Source organism: Hipposideros armiger, unplaced genomic scaffold (assembly GCF_001890085.2).
Source record: "Hipposideros armiger isolate ML-2016 unplaced genomic scaffold, ASM189008v1 scaffold_75, whole genome shotgun sequence".
Taxonomy (NCBI): domain Eukaryota; kingdom Metazoa; phylum Chordata; class Mammalia; order Chiroptera; family Hipposideridae; genus Hipposideros; species Hipposideros armiger.
The window spans coordinates 2,306,251-2,326,782 of record NW_017731425.1 but is presented as its reverse complement, the minus strand read 5'-3'; the positions used below and the strand labels follow the sequence as shown (position 1 = coordinate 2,326,782).

The following is a 20,532-nucleotide window of genomic DNA, read 5'->3' as shown; positions in this document are numbered from 1 at the left end:
GAAATGGGGATTTTTTTTTAATCTCCATTTTTCAAATGATAAGGAGGCTTCCATAGTTAAGCAGCTTGCCCAAGGTCACACAGCTAGCAGAGCGGGGATGTGAACCCACGCTGTCTGACTCCAGGGTCCACCATGGCCACCTGCCTCTCCATAAACCCGAGTTCTGCTGTATTCTGGGTTTATCAGCTTTCACATGAGTGATGGTTACAGGTTGGGGCATCACATGCTTTTATTTTGTTTTTATACCTTTTTTACTTTTAAATAGTTTAAGATTCACAAGAAGTTTTAAAAAACAGTAGAGATTTTATTTGCTGTGTACCCTTCCCCTGGGTTTGCACAATGATAATATCTTCTCTAAACATAGTACAATATAAAAACTAGGAAACCGACAATGGCAAGATACTGTTAACTCAGGTATAGACCGGATGCAGATTTCACCTCTATTAATATTTAAGTATTATTATGTGATGAATTTATGAAGCAGATAAAGATGCCGCTCAAAAATCAGCATCATCATTAGAAATGCACCAGTCCCAATGCCTAACTTGCCCCTCTCACCCCAAGTTCATTACAAATAAAATCTGCCTCCTTTCAGTTTGCACAAATAGTTCTGACCAAGCAAGAACACGTTCCCCTCTCTTCCTCTTTCTACTCCTTCCTCCTCCTCATCTCTCAGCTTGGATTTGCCAAAAGGCATTACATTTTAAGAACACCACAAAACTCTAGTATGTTCACCTGAAGGCAGCTAAGCAGCAAAAAATTCAGGTACCAAAGAATAAAATTCATGTGCAAAACTGAACTGTTGGAACTTTGGAGATGAAAACTGGGCCAAAAGGTTCAAGGGTGTAACTAGAAGTGAGCTGCTCCCAGACAAGGTGCCCAGGAATCAAATGGTAATGAGTGTAAAGGTCCCAGCTGGGGAGAGACACCTGCTTTTGACCAGGTGCCGAGCTCAAAATTCAAAAGGGCTTCTGAGTTTCTTTGTGCAGCCTGAAAATACTGCTTCCAATTTTCCCACTCAAAGTGATCTATTCACCCTTCTCCCAGGTCCTGCAGTCTCATCTCTACACTCATCGAATTTCCTTTTTAAAGAGACTAGCTCACACAGAGCTATGTAGGAAAAAGCAGTTACCAACAGACCATCTTGCCAAAGCCCTGTCCTGCAAAACTCACTTAAACTCCAGACATTTGGTGATCTCCTTCTGCAGGTGCATCACCTCATACAACAGGTTCTGGAGCTGCAGGTGATAGGCGTCTACCTTCTGCTTGGCCTGAAAGATAGACAAGGTCAGAGGTGAGTGGGCAAGTCAAGGAGGGGCAGGGCAGAGCAGTAGCAAACTGACAGAAGGGGTAAAAGGGATTAAGAAGGGGATGGGGAGGAGAGAGGAGGAGAGTTAAACCTCTCAACTCCTACCTCATGGGTCTGATCTCTTCCTTTCTTCAACCTAATATGGGCTAATCGGTTGAGCTTCTTTAGAGTCATAAAATGTACACAGCTCTGGATCCTCCGATCTTCAATCTCGACTGCCTGAGGGCAAAGAAAAGCAGGTAAACACCTCACCAACAGGTGCTGGCTCCACTTCCTTCAGCCCCAAAAAACAGATACTGGAAGGAGCTCAGAACCATGAGAAGTGTCCCACAGAAATGAAAGAATGACTGTATAAGGGAAATGAGTAAGGTTCACAGGCAAAAAAGCAATCTCTGCTTAGGCTGACGTAATAGGAAATGAAGATGGAGCATGTGTAGCCAATGCACAGTTAATATCTGTTAATATCGTCCCTACATATTACACACAGAGATCCTAACAATAGCAACATCTTGCCATACAATTTGGCCTCTATAGATAACATTATAGAATAATTTAAATGAAAATAGAATTATAGCTGTAAAGCTTAGATACAGTAAAATAGGTAAGATGTAATAATCTTAACAATATTGGCCAGTGAGTATACGCACAAATAAGTGAGATTCCTGGAAAAATATGGATTGTTTTGTTTCATTTTGAACTTAACCATCCAGTTTTTAGTCACACTTTAGTTTCTCTGCCTAGTTTATTCATTTAATATTAATAATTCATTTTTGGTCTCTATGATTTACTTGTATATATCTATCCTTATAACAGCAAGGAAATTTACATGTACCACCATTTCTCAACACCTAGCAAAATGCCTATCACTTAATAAATATTAGTTGGATGAATTATCAAATTATAGTTGTGGAAATATTAATTACCCTGTACTTTCGTTACTGTAACTGGTGATTGGGTGGTGATGAGACATTCCAATAAATTAACAGGCAGGTCTCTGGAGCCCCCAGGCTCCAATTACATATTCACAGCTAGGACAGAAGACCAACATCAGGAAGGGCTTTGGTAGGTGCAGAACAGATCCACCTATGCAGACCCACCAGGTTCATGTTCATCCAGTCCACTCCTTACCACATCCTTGCCTCCCCTGCTCTTCAGATCCTGGATCTCGGCCATGAGCCTCTGTAACTCCTGGCATGTGTACTTGTACAGCTCGTAGTCTCTGCCAGGGTCCCGCAGATCCACCTCAGCCTCCTCGCTGTAGTATTTACCTTCCTGTGGAGGCAAGGATACAGGCCTTGGGTGGGGAGTAAAAAGTCTCCATGTTGGAACCAGGAACATGGGCCGGGAACAGTAACACTGTAGCCCCAAATCAGGTCTCTAAAGGATCTGGTCTTCAAATCAAATGTTTGTCTTCTTTTCAAAATGGAAAAGGATTCCTCCCTCCCCCTTTTTTTTTTTTTTAAAGATTTTTATTGGGGAATTGGGGGATGGTAACAGCGCTGTCGAATTGGGGGAAGGGGAACAGACAAGTTGCTGTCCTTTTGTTCTTCAGTCTAGTTGTGGAGGACGTTGCTTCACTGGCCCAAGTTGGCACCATCATTGCGTTCTTCCCAGGCAAGGCAGATCAGTCGCCGGCTTCTGGACGGCTGCTTGCAGCGGCTGCTGGCTGCTCACGCTGGCTACTGGCTACACATGGTAGCCCATGGGAACCCACTGCAGCAGGGGCTGCAGCCTACACCATCGCCGGCGACTCACAGCAGCCCAGCTCCAGGTTGAGCTGCTGTTCAGCATCTTAGCTGTAGGGGGCAGTGTCACTAGCCCTCATATGTGGGATCCAAACCGGGCCCTCTGGTGTCCCAAGCCAGCTCTTAACCAACGTGCCACTCGGCCGGCCCTCCCCTTTCTGATTATAAAGTAATGCATGCTAGGTGACAGAGATTCAGAACATGGTGAGGAGTATCAAAACAAAATGAAAAATTGCCTGTAATCTCACCTCCCAGCCTGAAAAAACTCCATTGTTAATACTGTGAGTAAATACAAATTTTATTTTTAAACAAAATGGGATCACATTGTCCATGCTATTTAGTGCAATTTCCCATCACAATAAATATGGATCTCTACAAAATGGCTACATGACAGTCTGCTATATAAACCAGAATTAATTTAACCAAATTCCTAGGGATGGGTGTTTAGATGGTCAGCTATAGTTAATAATACTGTATTATATATTTGAAAGCTACTGACTAGATCTTAAAAGTTCTCATTACAAGAAAAAAATTTTTTGTAATATGTATGGTGATGGGTACTAACTAGACTTACTGTGATCATTTTGCAATATATCAAATAGTGAATCATTTTGTTGTATACCTCAAACTAACATAATGTTATGTCAATCATACCTCAATTAAAAAAGAGTCAGAATCATTGCCCCCAAAAGGATAAGGTTCTTCATTAATCTTAATTTTGTAAATCTGAGCAAAGTATCATTTTCTACTTAAATTTAAGCTGATATATTTTTCTATTCTAGTTTTAAAAACCAACAAAAAACATAACCAATCAAAACAGTTAAGTCATAAATTAGCTTGACAGATTCAAGGATAGGGAAAGAGCAAAAGGAGAAGAACCTACTGACCACAAGAGCTCTCAGGCCACAGCAGAGGTTCTGCAGTCACGTGGTCCTGGTACTGTCTCAGTAGCAGACCAGCGATGCCACATCTCCAAAGCTCAAGTGGCATGCTGCAGATGGACTGCTTTTTTCTGACCACCAGGAACATTGGAGACACACACCATACTAGAATGCATTCTCTATTTAGGTACTAATCACGTCTAATATGGGCTTATTGGTTCTTGGAATGCTGCAGCTAAACCTGATGTGGCTATTTTGTAGAACCAAGTGAATTCTGGGCACCTGGTTAAGCAGAGGTCACCTGGGACCCTCAGCTGCTATAAACACACAGCCAGGTGCTTGGCCACAAGCTGCAATTTCTCAGCAGCATGGCAGCCCTGGATGATCTCACCTGCTCAGTGTCAGAACGATTACGCTTCCCTTCAGATGGAGCTCCATCACTTCGGATCACTTTGGGCTTCCGTTTTTTGCTCGATTCTGATGACATGGTTGTTTGGAGAAGTCAGGCAGAAATAGCAGCGACCTGTTAAGAAAAGTAACTCAACCCTTCAAAGCCTCAGTTGAATCTCTCCGCCTGTCCAAAGTGAACTCATCTTCTCAACTTCTACCTCCTTTAGAAAAACCACCCCACTGAGCAAACTCTTCAGACTGGCATGTAAGCCCATTGCCAGTACTATTGATGGATCAGTGCGTGCTGGACCTTGATCTAAGCACTTTATGGGTATGCTCTCATTTGATCCTTATAACAAACCTTTTTGATAAGAACAAGTACATTTTACAGATGAGAACACTGAGATCAGAAAGGTGAATGACTTGCCCAAGGTCAAACAGTTAGTATGCTAAAGCTTGGGTCCATTTGATGCCACATGAATGCTCTTGAAAACTACATTATTCTGCCTCCTAGTCTTGCCACTATCTCATCTGGCAAGGCCATCAACTCCCTGGTTGACCTTAAAATTGAAAAGAACAGAGCCTACATTTCATGGAGCTTTGGGTCACAAAGCATCCTCCCTCTGTTACCTCTCCTGCTTGTCACCACAGCCCCAAGGTGGGCAGCACTATCTCCCTTACCCCAATGAATCAGTCACCAACAATTATTAAGGAGGCCAACAGCTCATCATAGTGGAGTCAGAGGAGCCCTGAGTTGGAATCTCCACTCTACTAGTTTATGGCCATGGGTCCTGGGACAAGTCAAGTCACTTCCCTTTTCTCTGCGTCTGTTTCCTCACAGATCAAATAAGAATAACAGTTCCTACCTACCTCAGGAGTTGTTGTGGACATTAACACAGGAGTATCTCCACTGGGGAAGGTGATGGACATGATTTGGGAGTGGGGCTTTAGATGGTACATGGGTGATCTTACATAATGTTGAACACCTGAGGAGAAAGTTAATCCCTTTTCAATTAATTTTAGAAACTTCTGATTGCTTCAAGGAGAATGTCTCATTTCCCTTATTTACCTTTAACATCTATGAACACCAATATTCCTTTGTTAACAAAAGGACTGTCTCAGAGATGTAGACTGAAATCTGGCCAGAATTATTAACAATGATCTGTTTCTTATTAAATATACTGATTTTTATCATTACCTTCTGCATATGGCAAGTGAAAGAAATTTTATATTTATGGTAGAGACTTAAATTTTTCTTTTGAAGTAAATTCAAATTTTAAAAGTGACTCGATTAAAAACCTTTAGTAAACAGTCCTACATGGTAGGTTGATTTGGCCAAACCCACAAAGGTGCAACCCGAAAGGCTTAAATGTGGGAAACCCTGACTTTGGCAACACAGTAAAGAGTCTGGCACACCTAAGGGCACAATGAACGCGAACTGTTATCACTATCACCATCACCATCATCGTTGCGTCGTCATCATCTAGACTCTAGAGGCTACAATGTGGGGCCTGACGATGTTGCAGCCAACATTTTCCACATAAGGAAACGGAGCGCGCGGGGCCGAGCGCCCAGGAACCCCGGGGAGTGAGGACGGAGAACCCGGGTCGGACTCCAGCCCGAAGACGCCCTCCGAACAGTCCACACCTCGGTCTTAGAGCGCCCCTCCCCGCCCCGCCACCCGGCCACCCGGCCACCCGGCCACCTTCCCGATCCCCTCCTTACCGCAGAGCGCCTTGAACCTGTCGCGGCTAGCGAACCACTACCCGCGGCGGAGATACTGCAGCCCGCGCACCATAGAGAAGCGGAAGGAAGGAGCGGCCGGCCGGAAGCGAGGCGCGGAGGCCGGAAGTGAAGCGCGAAGGCCAGGGACAGCAGCCGGCGCCGGGTTCCGGCAGCCGCTGGGTGACGTAGGAACAAGGAGACCGCGGCACGTGGGCTTTCGGGGAGGATCCCAACTGCCGGCACTCTCATACTGCCCTCTAACCCTAAGAAACTGAGTGTGCGAGGGCAAAGACTCTTAGGTGCCTCGTTCACTTTCCCCAGCGCCTAAAGTAATGCCCAGCAATTAGACATTTTGCCCAGTTATTTGTTGAGTTTGTCTAAGGCCCGAGATAATACAAGAGAGTAATAGTGCCAAGGTTTGGACGCTTGTGGATCTGGTTCCATAATCTGGAATTTCTTTTTTGGTTTCTAATTTTGATGTTTGATAGTTTGACTCGTTTGCCACTACACAATATAACCTGGATTCTTAACCAGCCACATTCATTCTAACATTCCATACTATAATAGTAAGGGTAGCATGCCAGGGAGGGCATGAACTCCATTTTAACATTTTTCCCCCCACAGGTGCATCAGTAGTTTCCCATTTTAGGCCCAATTTGCCCAAGGCCGAGTCACAACTCTAATGCTGCATTTGACAGCCTCAGTGTTTTCTACCCCTGGTAGAATTGTACATACAGGGAGGGTTCAGGACTTTTGGTGTAAATCCTACTTATCTGGAGGTGGAAACACTTGTGTCCTGGATCCCTGGTTATACAGGACAGTTCCTTCTGCCATGAGGGGAGGCCTTCCCTGAGAGTAGCTCGGGGAGTACAATACGGGGGTGGTGTGTGTGTGTGTGTGTGGGGGGGTAGTGTGTGTAAATCAGCCAGTTGAAACTGGGAAGCTGGCCCTGACTTGAGCACCTGCCAAAGTTCCTTGCAGATGAAGAAAAAACAACGATGGTTTATAGTAAACATTTAATTGCTTCCATCAGAAACTCCAGCACAAGTTTTCCTGAAAGGGAGGCAGAATCAAGCTACCCAGAGGTTCATGAGGTGTGGGGGGTCACTGGGGAGGCTTCCAAAGTCACTCACCCCATTTCACATACCCAGTGGCCCAGTAGAAAGGGTTGGGCTGATAGAATGTGAAGAGGGAGAAAAGGGATGCGGAGGGACGGGAAGTTCAGGCCCCGGCCCGTACCTTTGCCTTCAAGAAGGAAAAGGGAGGACAAGAGATTCTCTGCACAGGCAGGGCTGGAACTACACATTCAAGTTTCCAGCCTAATTATGTATAAACAGATGAGCCTGTCTCCAACTGTCTTGTATTAGGAGCTCCTTCCCAAGTGTTCTGTTGTCACCTCTGTTCTATCTTCCCTATGCTGGATTCCAAGTTCTGCAGTTCAAACCCTCGTTTTGAATTCTAAGTTCTACCTTCTAGGTTCTTGTTCCTGTTCCATTCTGTTTCCTGCCCCTATTCTTTCCAGCTCCCTTTTCCCAGCCTTTCTGGGTGGAAAATGTAGACCTCCTGTTGACTTTGCTAACTTGAGGGTTTTCCCCTTCACATCTTGAAACAGCTCTAGGCTTTTCCCTAGCAAGAGGGACTTGGTTCAGACTGTCCAGCAAGTAGGTGGCCCAGTGGAGACCAGGGAACTCCTGAGAGCCTGGCCTGGTTTGACATCCTCCCTTCCCGCCCCAGCCCTAACCACTGGCAACACTATCTTTTGTGCAACTAAAGCTAAACTGAGGGTTTCTATGGTGACAACAGGACTGGTGGCCTTGAGATGAGGAATCTTAAGGGGAAATGTGAGAAGACAAAAAAGGTTGCTGTTCTTCACTCAGAGAAATTAAAAACTGCCTCCAACCCAGGGGGAGGAGTGGGGAAAGTGGGAAGGGTCTGGGCAGAGCTACAAATGCTCAAAACCCTGTTATCCTTCAGCTCCCCCTTGTCTGAGCTGAGCGCTAGTCCCCAGAGTCCTCCCAAATCTGAGAGAAAACCAAGGCAGCTGGACTGGGAGCTCCTCTGTCCATGGCTGCCCTGAGGGAGAAGGGGAAAGCCGTGGAGCCAACAGCAGCATCACTGAAGAGGTGAGATCTTCAAAGGGATCATGATCCGAGACTCCATGTGTCGCACCAAGGGGACTGTGGAGAGAGAGGCAGAGGTCATGGATGGGGCTGAGGCGAGCCAACTCCAGAAACTGGCTTTAGCAGGGGGAGGAGGCCTGGGATGCTGAGACAGGAAGAGCCCCGCTGCCCTTCTAGAATGGCCCATGGAGAGTGCCAGGTCTTTCAAACTGGGAGAAGAGGGGACTTAGGTGGTGACAAAATGCAGCATTTAAATGTTTTCATAATTATATTTCCCTGTATATGTGAAAAAAAATAACTAGCATAGTAAAAAGTGATTTCACAGATACTATTGCTTATGACAAAGCTAGTTAAAGAGTAAAGTAGGGGGAGTTAAAGAAAATGTGGCAGTAGTATACTGGCAGGACAAAGGCTGTGAGGGGGTCCTCAAGTGGCTGAGGTTTGAAAGAAGCAGATTTAGTCCAACTGCCTCACTTTACAGATGGGGAGGCTGCAGCCCGGAGATCAACCCAAGGTCACCCAGGAGGTCCGACTCTTCCTGCTCAGAGCTATTCACTTGATTGTGCAAATTACCTACAGTTCTTGTTAAAGCGCAAATTCTGATTCAGTGGGTGGGTGGAAGAGGTTGAGATTCAGCATTTCTAAAGGTTCCAGGGGATGCTAATACTACTGTCATTTGGGACCACACTTTGAAGAGAGAGGCTCCGGTAAACTCCTTTACTCTCTGGGAAACACATTCTCCCCTACACCAGTTAAGTGTGGAAGCCCAACTGTTAAGCTGCTCAGGAACAGGCTCCTGTTCATTCTGGCCCCCCAGCCATCCGCCCACTGTAGTCCCTGGCACACAGTGGGGGCTCAGTCAACACCTGCTGATTCCAGGTGGTTCTCAGGGAGCCCAGCAAAGTGGCCAACACCATGAGCAAAAGAACTGGCTCAAAAAATTTTGCTGTGTGCTTCCTCTGTGCCAGAGTCTAGAAGAAGCACTTTTCACAAATTAGCTCCTGGAATCCTCCCTCCAGCCCTCTGAGGCAGGCACTTTCACCATCGCCATCTTACAGATAAGGAAACAGCCTCTGTGAGCTGAACCATGGCTGAGGTCACAGTGCTCGCTCAGCTACCCCTCTGAGGCAAGAACCTCCTGGTTGTGTTATATCATCCCGTAGAGCACTCACTTAGGGACTCTGGATCATGTGGGGTGTGCCACCAGGGTAGAAACCCACTAACTCATTTTTTTAAAGTTCCCCATCACTGAAGGTAATCTAGTGAGGCTAGCTCTCCTTGCAGGGGAGATTCCATCTTCAGATAGGGCTCCTAGCACATGACCTCCAAGGGCCCACGGAGCCTCCAGAGGTGCTTGCTCACCTGTGTAGTAGACATTTTCGTCCCAGCCCCTCTTCCTCCAGGCAGCGTTTCTAGTCTCCTCCCGAGACTGTAGGTCTTTATAGGCTGTGGGAAAGGCATTGCTTCATTCCTTGGGCAGAAGATCTGACCCTGGCCCCAGCATAGGGCCCTCCTCCCACTGCCCCAAACCCTCTTCCTCCCCATGCCTCCAACTGTTAGCAAATACTGTCTGCTTTGATAATCTCATCCGATCAGTACATTTGTTGACAACTCCCAAATTTATATTTTCAGCCCAGAAATCTCCCTCAGGCTCCAGACTCATGTATCTTGCCAACTAAACATCTCCACTTGAATATGTCAGCATCTCAAATGTAACACTTTTGAGGGTCAAAATTACACTCCTAAACACTCCAACCTACTCCTCCTAGGGTCTCAGTAAGCGACACACAGCCGCTCAAGCAGGAGTCTGGGAGTCCTGGAGTCCTCTTTTTTCCCCACACAGACAGTTCATGCAGAAGTCCCATTGGTTCCACCTCCAAACGAATTCACCTGTGGACTTTTTCAGCATTTTCAGTGCCACCACCTTAGGCCAGGCCACTACCTCTCCTGCCTGAAGAAGTGTAACCATCTTCTGATGCCCCAGTGCCTCTCTTGCTTCCCTGCAAAGTGCTCTTAGCAAAGCACATGGCAGCCAGTGGAATCATATTAGATCACACTACAGGTCATGTCATATTGCTTAAAATGCTGCAGCAGCTTCACGTTGCATTTAGAATAAATCCCACCTCATCCCCATGGCCTGCAAGGCCCAGCCTGATCCCCTCACACTCTTCCCCACTGGGCTCCTGTGCACTCCTCAAAACCCTGAAGGCCTTTCTCCATCGCAGGGCCTTTGCACCCAGTTGGAATACCCTTCCCTAGTAATTCACAGCTGGTTCTTCCTCATTCTTTAGCTGGGCTTACATTTTTACCTCCTCAAAGAGGCCTTGTCTATTCTAGCCAGTGTAAGTTTCCATGCTTTTCTTCATCACTTCTCTCTGTCTCTATTATTTGTAATAATCAGAAATTATCTTTTTTGTTAGTTTATGTCTGAGGTGCTGTCTCCCTCTGCTAGAACGTAAGCTCCACAAGGGCACTAATGTATTCGCATTGTCTATGCAGAGTGACAATGGAGAAACGAGGCTAGCAGAGGGCTCTTGGAGGGGCCCCAGCCTACCCCAGAGATGGTGTACAACGTAGAGCTCCCCTATCTGCGAGAAGAAGCCGCCCACTGCCTCCTGGTTCTCCTGCCGGTACTTGATGGCCCGAGCCCTGGGGATGGCAGAAGAGAGTGGGGCAGAGGCCAGGGCCCATATAAAGGGCCCCCTGAGGTGTCCCCAGGCTGATTTCTCAGCCACACCTCAAGGGAGAGACGTGAGGTAGGGCCCCCAGCTCTCAGAGATGGTCAGGGAATGGGGTGACGGAGATGCAGTGCAGCTGCTGACTGGGTGTTCTTCCAGGGGAGGCCTCACAGTTGTCACCTCCTGGTTGGATCCTTCTCCTGGATCTGTGCAGGGCACAGGCTGGTGGGTTCCTGGCCATATGGCCCTGGGAAAGGTGGTCCCCCGGGGCTTTGGCAGGGCAGGTGGGCAAGGTTTCCCCAACCCCACCCCTCCAGCCCCTGGCACTGTCACTTACCAGTTGTTCCCCCACTCAATCATAGTTCCTGGCTGAAAGAGAAGCAAGAGAGGATGGGAATGAGCCCCGCCTCGGATTCCCAGTGTCACAGCTGGGTGGAGATGGGAAACTGTCCTGTCTCCCCAGCTCCAGGGGCCACTTGGTCTCATTCAGGGGCTCTGACTCATACGTGGGTGTGTATGTGTGCACAGGTGTGTACACACCTCTGGGCCCAGAGGGAGAGGCCAGAAGGCCCAGTGAGGGTGCTGGAGCACCTGTAAAGCAGCACTGCACCAGAGATGGTGGGAGCAGGCAGGGATCTGGTGGGAGGGAGGCACCTTGAGCTTGTATGTTCTCAGCTCATAGATGTTGGGGCCCGCTCTGGGCTGTGGCTCATTCCAGAAGCTGAACTCGAGGAGCATCTGGTTTCTCCTGGACAGCAGCATTTGGCTCCGCTCCTTTCGGAACTCCAGGTACTCCTGTGGGCATGGCGGTCTGAGCATGGCAGCCTCAGCACAAGGCTGGGCTTGAACCAATATACAGAGGTTTGCCGAGTGAACACCAACATACCTTGTTGCTTTTGAGCTTGTTCATGCAGTCCATGAGGGCTGGGTAGCCACCTGAGAATCGCCATAGGTGCACTGTTTGGGGTGAGAGGTACAGGTCAGCAGGCCATTTAGATCCCTGACCTGCTTACCCCAAGGCTGGCTCAGTGTGCATGTAAGGGGGTGGTCTCCAGCCTGGTTCTCTGTAGCACCAGCACTTTCTCTGAATTCCCTTTGCCTTGGTAGGTGGCAGTGCTGGGCAGGGAATGACTCCAGACACAAGCCCAGAAGACCCAGGTTTAGCTCTACCTCTGTCAGGGGCCCTTTGACCCCTCTAGACTTCGATGTCCTCATCCTGAAAAGGACAACAATGCTCCCACCCCAAATTCCTCGAACAGCAACAAGAGCATCAGATGTGAACTTGTACCCAAGGAGCAGCGGCACACTTAAAGCCAGGCCTGTGAGATGGGCTGGACAAAAGGAGTGGGTAGGTCTGATGGGCTGAGATGGACTATTCCAAGACAGTTAATTTAAAAAGAAACCAAGGAACTAAATTGTATGCTACCACATGTGTTTAGGGGTGGAGGGACATCTCCAGAGATGCTGGTCTATGCACCACCTCATGTTGGAGACTCAAGAGATTGTGACAGGAGATGCCCCCTGGGGCAGAGAACTGAGGCCTGGGGATCGCAGGCAGGAAGGACGCTTACTTTTCACTGAAAACTCTTATACTGTTTGAAAATATCATAGCCTCTGTACAGGGTTAAATAGTGTCGTCCCCCCCCCACCCCCCAACACACACCAAATTCATTCCTAACCAGAAACTCATAGAATATGAATGACTTTATTTGGAAAGAGGGTCTTTGTAGATGTAATCAAGCTAAGAGGAAGTCATACTGGGTGGGCCAGCAATTCAATAAATGGTGTCCTCCTAAGAAGAGGGAGATTTAGGGCTGGTCTAGTGGCGCATTGGTTAGGAGTTAGCTTGGGAAGCCAGCTCTGAGCAGCAGGGCCCTGGTTCGGATCTCACATTGAGGGCCAGTGACGCTGCACCCTCCACAGCTAAGATGGTGAACAACAGCTCGACCTGCAGCTGGGTTGCCTGAGTCGCTGACGACAGCATAGGCTGCAGTGGAGCTGGCCGGCAGTTGGCGTGCGCTTTCAGGAGCTGCCGTGAGCGGCCGTCCAACGGCCGGCGAGCGACTGCCTCACCCGGGAAGAGCGCAATGATAGCATGATAATACCAACATGGGCCAGTGAAGTGAGGTCTTCCACAATTAGACTGAAGAACAAAAGGATAGCAACTTGTCTGTTCCCCTTCCCCGATTCCCCAACGCTGTTCCCCTCCCCCAATTCCCCAATAAAATCTCTAAAAAAAAGAAGAGGAAGATTTGGACACAGGCACAGAGAGGACACAATATGAGGACAGAGACACAGAGGGAGAATGCTATGCGCCTAAGTAGGCAGAGATTGGAGTGATACATTACAAGCCAAAGAATGCCATGGATTTCCAGCAATCGCCAGAAGCTGGAAAAGGCAAGAAAAGATTCTCCCTACAGATTTTAGAGGGGGCGTGGCCCTGTCTACACCCTGATTTCAGACTTCTGGGCTGCAGAACTTGACAGAATAGATTTCTGTTGTTGTAAGCCACCCAGTGGTTGGTATGTTGTAACAGCAGCCCTAGGAAACTAATACACCTTGCAATCAATAAAAAAGAAACCGTTACTGTAGAAGAAAGGACAGTCTTGCCATCCCTGGGAGTACCACTAAGACAAAGAGGAAAGTCTCCAAAGGATCAATCGGGCAGGCTAGAGCTTAGGGCGGTTGGCTAACCAACAGTTGGGAAGCTCAGACTCTTGTTACTTCCCATCCCCAGCCTATACCTCACCTGCCTTTTGACTCCATTTATACCTTGGTTTTCCCACCTGAAAAAATGGTCTGACCCTGTGGTTTAAAGGCGTCTTTCCCAAGGGAAATAGCAAGAGTACCGTATGGATGGAAGTCTACCAAGTCTAGGAATGCTGACCTGTGGAAGAGGGATTAACCTGATACTGGGGGCCAATAGGGAAAAGTTACCAGCAGGGAGGGCATCCTAGCCCACAAGAGAGAGTTTTCGAACTATAATAGTGGTTGCTCGAAAACAGGGGTGGACCAACTTTTGAGATGGAAGAGCCACCAGGGGTCAGCAAACTGCGGCTCGCGAGCCACATGTGGCTCTTTATGTACATGTGGCTCTGAAGTAAAATTGAAAATGAAAATAAAACTATCATAGTTTCATTTATAAAAATTTTAAAGGACATTATTTACATAATAGTGATTATGTAAACATATATTTATGGCTCTCAAATAATTTTTAAATTGTCGTGAGGGACAGGATTGGTTCTTCCAGGGGTCGGCAAACTTTTGAGGTGGAACGTTCCCGAACGGCTTGCAAGCCAACCCCAGCTCTAGAAGATGGACCAGCAGTTCTTACAAATTCATTCAAATGTAGATTTCTGAGCCCTGCTCCTAGGGGATGGCTCAGAGGGTCTGCTCCTCAGATGATACTACATGGCAGACAACACCTCAAGATATACAAAATGTAGGACATGCTTTAAAACTTCAGGATCCCATTCCTCAAAGTTCATTTCCCAACTAGCAAACACTTAGGAGAATCCAAGGAGTGCTGCTGGAGCTGATTTAGTTGTGCCTAAAATGGGAAAACTGTAGGGGCTATAACTGAAGACAGTGTACTTTTATCTGCCTTTTAATGTGTCAATGACTTTTACTGAAATGGAATAATGATTAAGAGACTCTATCTACAGATCATAGATTAAAAAACCAAAAAAAAAAACCCACATACAATTATCAGGGCTGTCAAAGGATAAAATAGGTGGTTTGTGACATAGTGAGCTCCCGATGCTGGGAGTATTCAAGGGAAGCTTAGAGGACCCTCTATCAGGACTGCCCCAGAGGAGCCCTGTGCTGTGCAGAGTCTAAACCAGCACAAAAGGACTTTTTACTAGGATGGAAATGTTTTATAGCTGTGGTGTCCAACATGGTAGCCATGGGCCATATGTCTATCAATGGGCAATTGAACTGTGGCTAGTGTGACTGGAGAACTGAATTTTTCATTTCATTTCATTTTACGTAATTTAAATAGCTGCATGTGGTTAATGGCTGCCTTGCTGGACAGCGCAGATATAAATTTCAAGGCCCCTTGGAGTGGCTGAGATGCTGTGAGTCAACCTAATTCATGTGTGGGTCCTAGAGCTGGTGCCAATTGAGGTGGGTGAGTTGGGGTGGGATGGGGCATGCTGGGGGTAAGGAACCAGCTCAGACAAGAGCACCTATTTATTGCACAAATACGTGCTGCATACTGCGGATTCGATGGTGCGAGAAAGACAGGCAGGGGCCCTGCCCTCCCAGAACTCACATCTACATGGGGAGACACGAAAGTACACTACAGGGTGCGTGATCAGGGCTGTGAAGAGGCAAATCCAGGGGGTTGGGGAGCCAGGGGAGGTGCCTGACCCCGCTCGGGTGGAAGGGATGGGGAAGCTTCCAGGAGGAGTTGATGTCTATGCCAAAATAAAAGATGAGTAGAGGACTGAGCCAGGTAAAATGGGCAAGAGAGAAAGACTGCTTCAGGCAGAGGAAACAGCATGAGCAACAGTGTGAAACTAGAGGGTGAAACCGTTGATCTGAAGAACTGAAAAAAGTTGTGGGTGGGACAGCACAGTAAGCAAGGAGGATGTGGTGAGATGAGGCCAGAGGCTGGGCAGGGAAGGACTCGCAGAGCCTCATGGGCCATCCCAAAGGCAGAGAGGAGCCACCATAGGTGTTTGAGCAGGGGAGTGAGTTGATGAGGACTGCATTTAGAAAGACCCTTCTGGGTGCTGCTGTGGAGTGGGTGTGGAGGGCAGCCAGGTGTGAGAGGTGCTGGGGGCCTGATCTGGCTGCCAATGGCGCTGGAGAGGTGGGCATCTCACCTGCCTGGTCCTGCTCCCCGTACCATGTGTTCCAGTTGCCCACAAGCGAGCAGGGGTAGTCCTCATCCAGGTGCAGCTTGGGTAGCACAGCCTCCCTGTGGGAGGGGCACAGAGAGGGGGGAGGGCTCACACCAGCCACCAGGGTCCCTGAGATAAGGGTTCCAACTCAGGCCCTTAGGGTTGGGTGTCAGTCTCTCCATCTCTAAGATGCAGAGGCTGTACAAGACATCCTTAGGATTTCCGGCTCTGAAATCTACATCCCTGGATTTCTGGGGAATAAGGAGAATAAGGTTTGGATATAGTCCCCACCCAAACTGACACTGAAACAGGTAGATGGAGGAAGATGCTCACGTCAGGCTGTTGTAGGCATCCAGACACTCAGGCTTCACATTGTGAACTGCAATAGAGGACAGAGAGCGGGAGGTGAAGCAGGGGGTGTTTGTGTCTGCAGGGAGCTGGGGGTGGGGGGATGGGATGAGAGCCCTACAGAGCCAGGGCACCCAGGACAGCTCCTATCATCCCCCAACTGGAGCCTTGCAGACCCCCAGAGGCTCCAGGAGGGTGAGCTGGCTGGCTCAGTAGTCACTCACACTGGATCTTGTAGAGGCTGCTGGTCTCCTTCTTGGATAGCAGGGTGGAGTGGGCGTCCTTCCGGGGATCCACCTTGTGCACAAAGAGAGAACGGAACCAGCTGCCTTCATTGTCCTTGGAATAGAACCTGCAGGACAAAGGAATTTAGGGGGACATGAGGGGTCAGGGGAGCTTCGGCCCTTTCATTTGTTCAGACGCTTGCTCCCCAAGGCTGGTAACCCACATTTCTGGGAATGGGGTCATGGAATTCCATGACAGCTCCAGAATGTAACATGTCATTGGAGCCAGCTGAGCAGACCTGGTCCTTTTTACGGAGATCCTGGCTGCCCAGTTTCTTGAAGCTTTGCAGGGCCTCAGACAAGAGAGGCAGCCCCACCTCCCCTCTCTCTCCAGCCTCCCTGCCTCCACTTCATCCCTTTCCAAGAGGCAAACTAAACCCAAACCCACCTTGCCAGATGTCCAACACCCTTGACAGCCCAACCTATATTGTCAGCCTCCTCTTCTGTGTGCCCAAGTGTGTACCCCACTCTCCAGTTATGCTCCTCCTCGAACACAACAGCCTCTTTTACTGTGCTTTATTTTTTAGCAAGTTCTGTCCCAGCTGATGAGAATGCTACACTCTGTCCTTCCTAGTGCTCACACTACACGTGGCCTCTGCCCCTTCCCAGGCCCCACAAACGGAGAGCCAAAGACAAATAAACTTAGTGCCTTAAGGATGTCACCGTCTTCTAGAAGAAATGAGCCTTGGAACACAATTACTGCTGGAGGTCTCTGGGAGAGCCCAGGTAAGCCAACCTGATCTCAGCCTCTGGCAATCTGGGCAGGCTCTCCAGAGGAGGTGATCTTGCCAGTCTCCAAATCTCCAGGGCTGATTTGGCAGATAGAGGGGGTAAAAGGCATTGCAAGGCAAGATTCACTCATTCGTCCAACCAGTCAACACTTAATTGACAAATATCTGCTCTGTGCACCTTGCCAGGGTGCTGGCTCCCTGTGAGAAAGAATGAATGATGTGCCTTGTTCAGAGCACAGGGACCTGCCACCAGGTCCTGCCAGACCATAACTGCACAAGAGATCCCAGCAGCTTCTGGCCAGGCCTGAAAAGCAAGTCTCCCACTGAATGATTTCTCCCCTGGGAGCCTGGTAATGGAGGCCCCATCAGCAAGTACTCTATTTTTTACGAGCCTTTTCTGTGGGTAAAATAAATGTCTTGCAAATTCAAAGTGTTACATTGTTTTCCAAAATATGGAGCAGCCACTGGGACTGATGAAATTTTAAAAAGCGTCTTAAAAGTGGGGATGCCTTTGTATGAGCACAGGGAGAGATGAGTATCCCAAACTGTTCACACTGTTTACCAAGGAGAGGGGTGAGGGAGATGGTTAAATTTTTTCTTTTTTCATTATAATTTTTTGTAAAGCCAAAAAAAAAAAGTTTTCTAATTGTTTCTGAATACATAGTGCATGTCATCTTGCATGTAAATATTTGCTTCATTAGCAAAAACCAGGGCAGCCGGCTGGCTCAGTTGGTTAGATCGTGTGCTCTGAACAAGGTTACCAGGTCAATTCCTGTATGGGATGGTGGGCTGCACTCCACGCCTCTCCCCACCCCCCCGGAACTAGATTGAAAATGGTGACTGGACTTGAAGCTGAGCTGTGCCCTCCACAACTAGATTGAAACGATGACTTGATTTGGAGCTAATGAGTCCTGGAAAAGTACACAGTTACCCAATAAAATAAAATAAAAAAAAACAAAACCCAAAACCCAAAAACCAAAAAGACAATTATCATCAGATGGGCGGTGTGGTCTGGGAAAATTCCAGACCAGAATAAGGGAGCCTTGCTATAGATAACATGCGCTGAGGACATCTTCTGTCAGGGATTTGAGATCAACTTTTCAGTAGCATGATCCCGCTGAAGCTATGTAACGATATTACAATGTTGATCCCATTAGTGTCCCCATTTTCAAGATGAGAAAATAGAAGGTAAGGAAGTTTAAGGAACTTGCCCAAGGTCACATAGCAAGTCAGGGGCAGAGCTCAGGTAAGAACCAACCCGGAGCTCTTTCCTTTAAAGTCAGGCACCAACCTGGGGAGCACAAAGCAGATACTATGAGGGCGGGCCTAGTGGCTCAGTTGGTTAAGAGCTTGCTCAAGAGTGTGAGCTCTGAGCAACAGGGTCACCGGTTTGATTCCCACATGGGCCAGTAAGCTGTGCCCAAGCTGAGCTGCCGACGGGTGGCAGGATGGATCACCGGGTGAGAGCACGTACTCCTAACAAGGTTGCCTGTTCAAGATGGTGGGCTGCGCCTGCCCACAACTAAAGACTGAACTAGGCACCTTGAGCTGAGCTGCCGCCCAGGTGGCTTAGTGGATAGAGCATGCACTCTTAACAACAAGGCTGCTGGTTCGACTCCCACATGGGATGGTGGCTACGCCCACCCACAACTAATTGAACACAGCACCTTGAGCAGAGTGGCGTGCTGGATTTGGAGCTGAGCTTTCTGCACCCTCTATGGCTGGGATAAAAGGGCAACAGCCAAGGGTAACAGCTTGGCTGTTCCCCTTCCCCAATTCCCCAATAAAATCTTTAAAAACAAACAAAAAACAAAAAAACAAAGCAGATACTATGAAAAAAACAGGTGTTTTTAACAAAGCCACTAGCAGAGGGACCTGACCTTCGGTTTGAATGTAGAGTAGATGCTTCCTCTGGAAGGGGTGGTGGCAGGGAGAAGAACAGCTCCTATGATTTGTCAACCAAGACCTTTGCTCCAGAACTGGACTTCAAGTAATTTATTAACATCAGCCCTCACCAACACAAACAGCTAAGTGGCCAGTCCGAGAGAAGACAGCCTGGGGCTGGAGTGCTGGAGCGTGGTCGAGGAGCTCTGATGGGCTCCCATGTCTATCACTCTCTTTCCTGCTTATAAGCTTCAGTTTCCCCATGTGTCAAACAAGCAAGGTGGGACAGCTTATCTCTAATGATCTTTTCCGTAGTTATTAATAAAACCCATGAAGGGACCTGTCCAAGACCCCAGGGCAGGGTTTGAACTAGAAGCCAACATCCTTAGGCTCACATTTTCAAGAGTTTGAATATTTTCTCGGTGAAATCAAAAGATTCTTACTTACCTTTGAACTCCCCAAGCCCTCTCACCCTGCTCTCTATTTTTTGGTAGCTCCTAACACATTATACCGTTTCTTTTCTTTTTTTGTTTGCTTATTACATGCTTTATTTTCTCCCCACTAGAAGCACCCCTGCACGGACTGGGATGTAGTCTGTTCTGTGTATCCCTGTCGTCTCCCCAGTGCCTGGAACAGTGCCTGGCCTGGCACATGGCACATGCTCAGTCCACATTTGAGAAATGAAAGGAGTTGGGGGGCAGGAAGATGGTGAAAGCTGGAAGGTAAGAAAGGAAAGAAAGGGTGGATTTTTGCTCAAAGCATAGACTTGGGGCTCAGGGGCCCTTTCTATCCCACCACCACCAGCAGAATTAGTGCTTAAGAGCACAGGTTCTAGACAGACTTGGGTTCTAATCCCAGCTCAGCTTCATATCCCTGAGCCTCATATTCCCCACCAGTAAAGTAGGGGCCAGGGGATGGGCCTTTTAGAGAGCCTGACGTGGCAGTGGCAGCTAATATCACTGTTCCTACTAAATTTCCTAACTGATCTCCAGGCTCCCACCCTTTCACCATTTTTCCTAACCTGCCCATCGATCTTTGTAAAGCACCATTTTTGTGATGCTATTCCTCTGTTCAAGTCTTCTATGGCTCCCTAATACCTACAGAACACAAGCTGGATGTCTCTACTTGGGATTCTAGCCCTCATCTACTTTGCCAAGCTTTCCAGAGCCAATTCCCTTTTAAATTTGGTAATCACAGAGCCAGCATTCTCCAGTCCAGTGGTTCTCAGACCCACAGTGTTAGTGTCACCTGAGAAATTCTCAGGCCCCATCCCAGACTTATTGCAACAGACATTCTGGGGATGGGCCTAGCAATATGGGTTTTAACAAGCCCACTCGGGGATTCTGATGCTCACTCAAGTTTGAGAATCACTGCTCTAGAGTAGTTCCAATTTATTATTTTTTTTCACGTAATCTCAGTAAAGCATCCCATCCCAGAAATGCCAAAAATTCTGTTATCTAAACTATTAAGAATGCCCCTTAGGGCTGGCCAAGTGGCGTGTTGGTTAAGAGCTGGCTTGGGACGCCAGAGGGCCCCGGTTCGGATCCCACATATGAGGGCCAGTGACACTGCCCTCCACAGCTAAGA

At 47.9% G+C, this 20,532-nt stretch overlaps 2 protein-coding genes across 4 annotated transcripts in view; both read right to left on the bottom strand.

The window, feature by feature from the left end:
* Window positions 1-6,161, bottom strand: part of THOC5 (THO complex subunit 5) — a 30,040-nt gene extending 23,879 nt beyond the window's left edge. For 2 of the 3 annotated variants that reach the window (XM_019643178.1, XM_019643180.1), the window contains exons 1-6: window positions 6,051-6,161; window positions 5,196-5,311; window positions 4,327-4,458; window positions 2,438-2,581; window positions 1,415-1,528; window positions 1,174-1,271 (exon numbers count right to left, since the gene is read on the bottom strand). In XM_019643178.1, the coding sequence (XP_019498723.1) occupies window positions 1,174-1,271; window positions 1,415-1,528; window positions 2,438-2,581; window positions 4,327-4,422 (452 nt within the window). In that variant the 5' untranslated portion in view covers window positions 4,423-4,458; window positions 5,196-5,311; window positions 6,051-6,161. The remainder of the gene's footprint in view (window positions 1-1,173; window positions 1,272-1,414; window positions 1,529-2,437; window positions 2,582-4,326; window positions 4,459-5,195; window positions 5,312-6,050) is intronic. The other variant, XM_019643179.1, reaches the window with a different exon arrangement.
* Window positions 6,162-7,049: 888 nt separating this feature from the next.
* The window catches only part of NIPSNAP1 (nipsnap homolog 1), a 16,966-nt gene continuing 3,483 nt past the window's right edge, over window positions 7,050-20,532 (bottom strand). The window contains exons 2-10 of the mRNA XM_019643239.1: window positions 16,271-16,398; window positions 16,032-16,077; window positions 15,681-15,775; window positions 11,735-11,805; window positions 11,503-11,643; window positions 11,186-11,217; window positions 10,725-10,819; window positions 9,533-9,616; window positions 7,050-8,227 (exon numbers count right to left, since the gene is read on the bottom strand). Of these exons, the coding sequence (XP_019498784.1) occupies window positions 8,163-8,227; window positions 9,533-9,616; window positions 10,725-10,819; window positions 11,186-11,217; window positions 11,503-11,643; window positions 11,735-11,805; window positions 15,681-15,775; window positions 16,032-16,077; window positions 16,271-16,398 (757 nt within the window). The 3' untranslated portion in view covers window positions 7,050-8,162. The remainder of the gene's footprint in view (window positions 8,228-9,532; window positions 9,617-10,724; window positions 10,820-11,185; window positions 11,218-11,502; window positions 11,644-11,734; window positions 11,806-15,680; window positions 15,776-16,031; window positions 16,078-16,270; window positions 16,399-20,532) is intronic.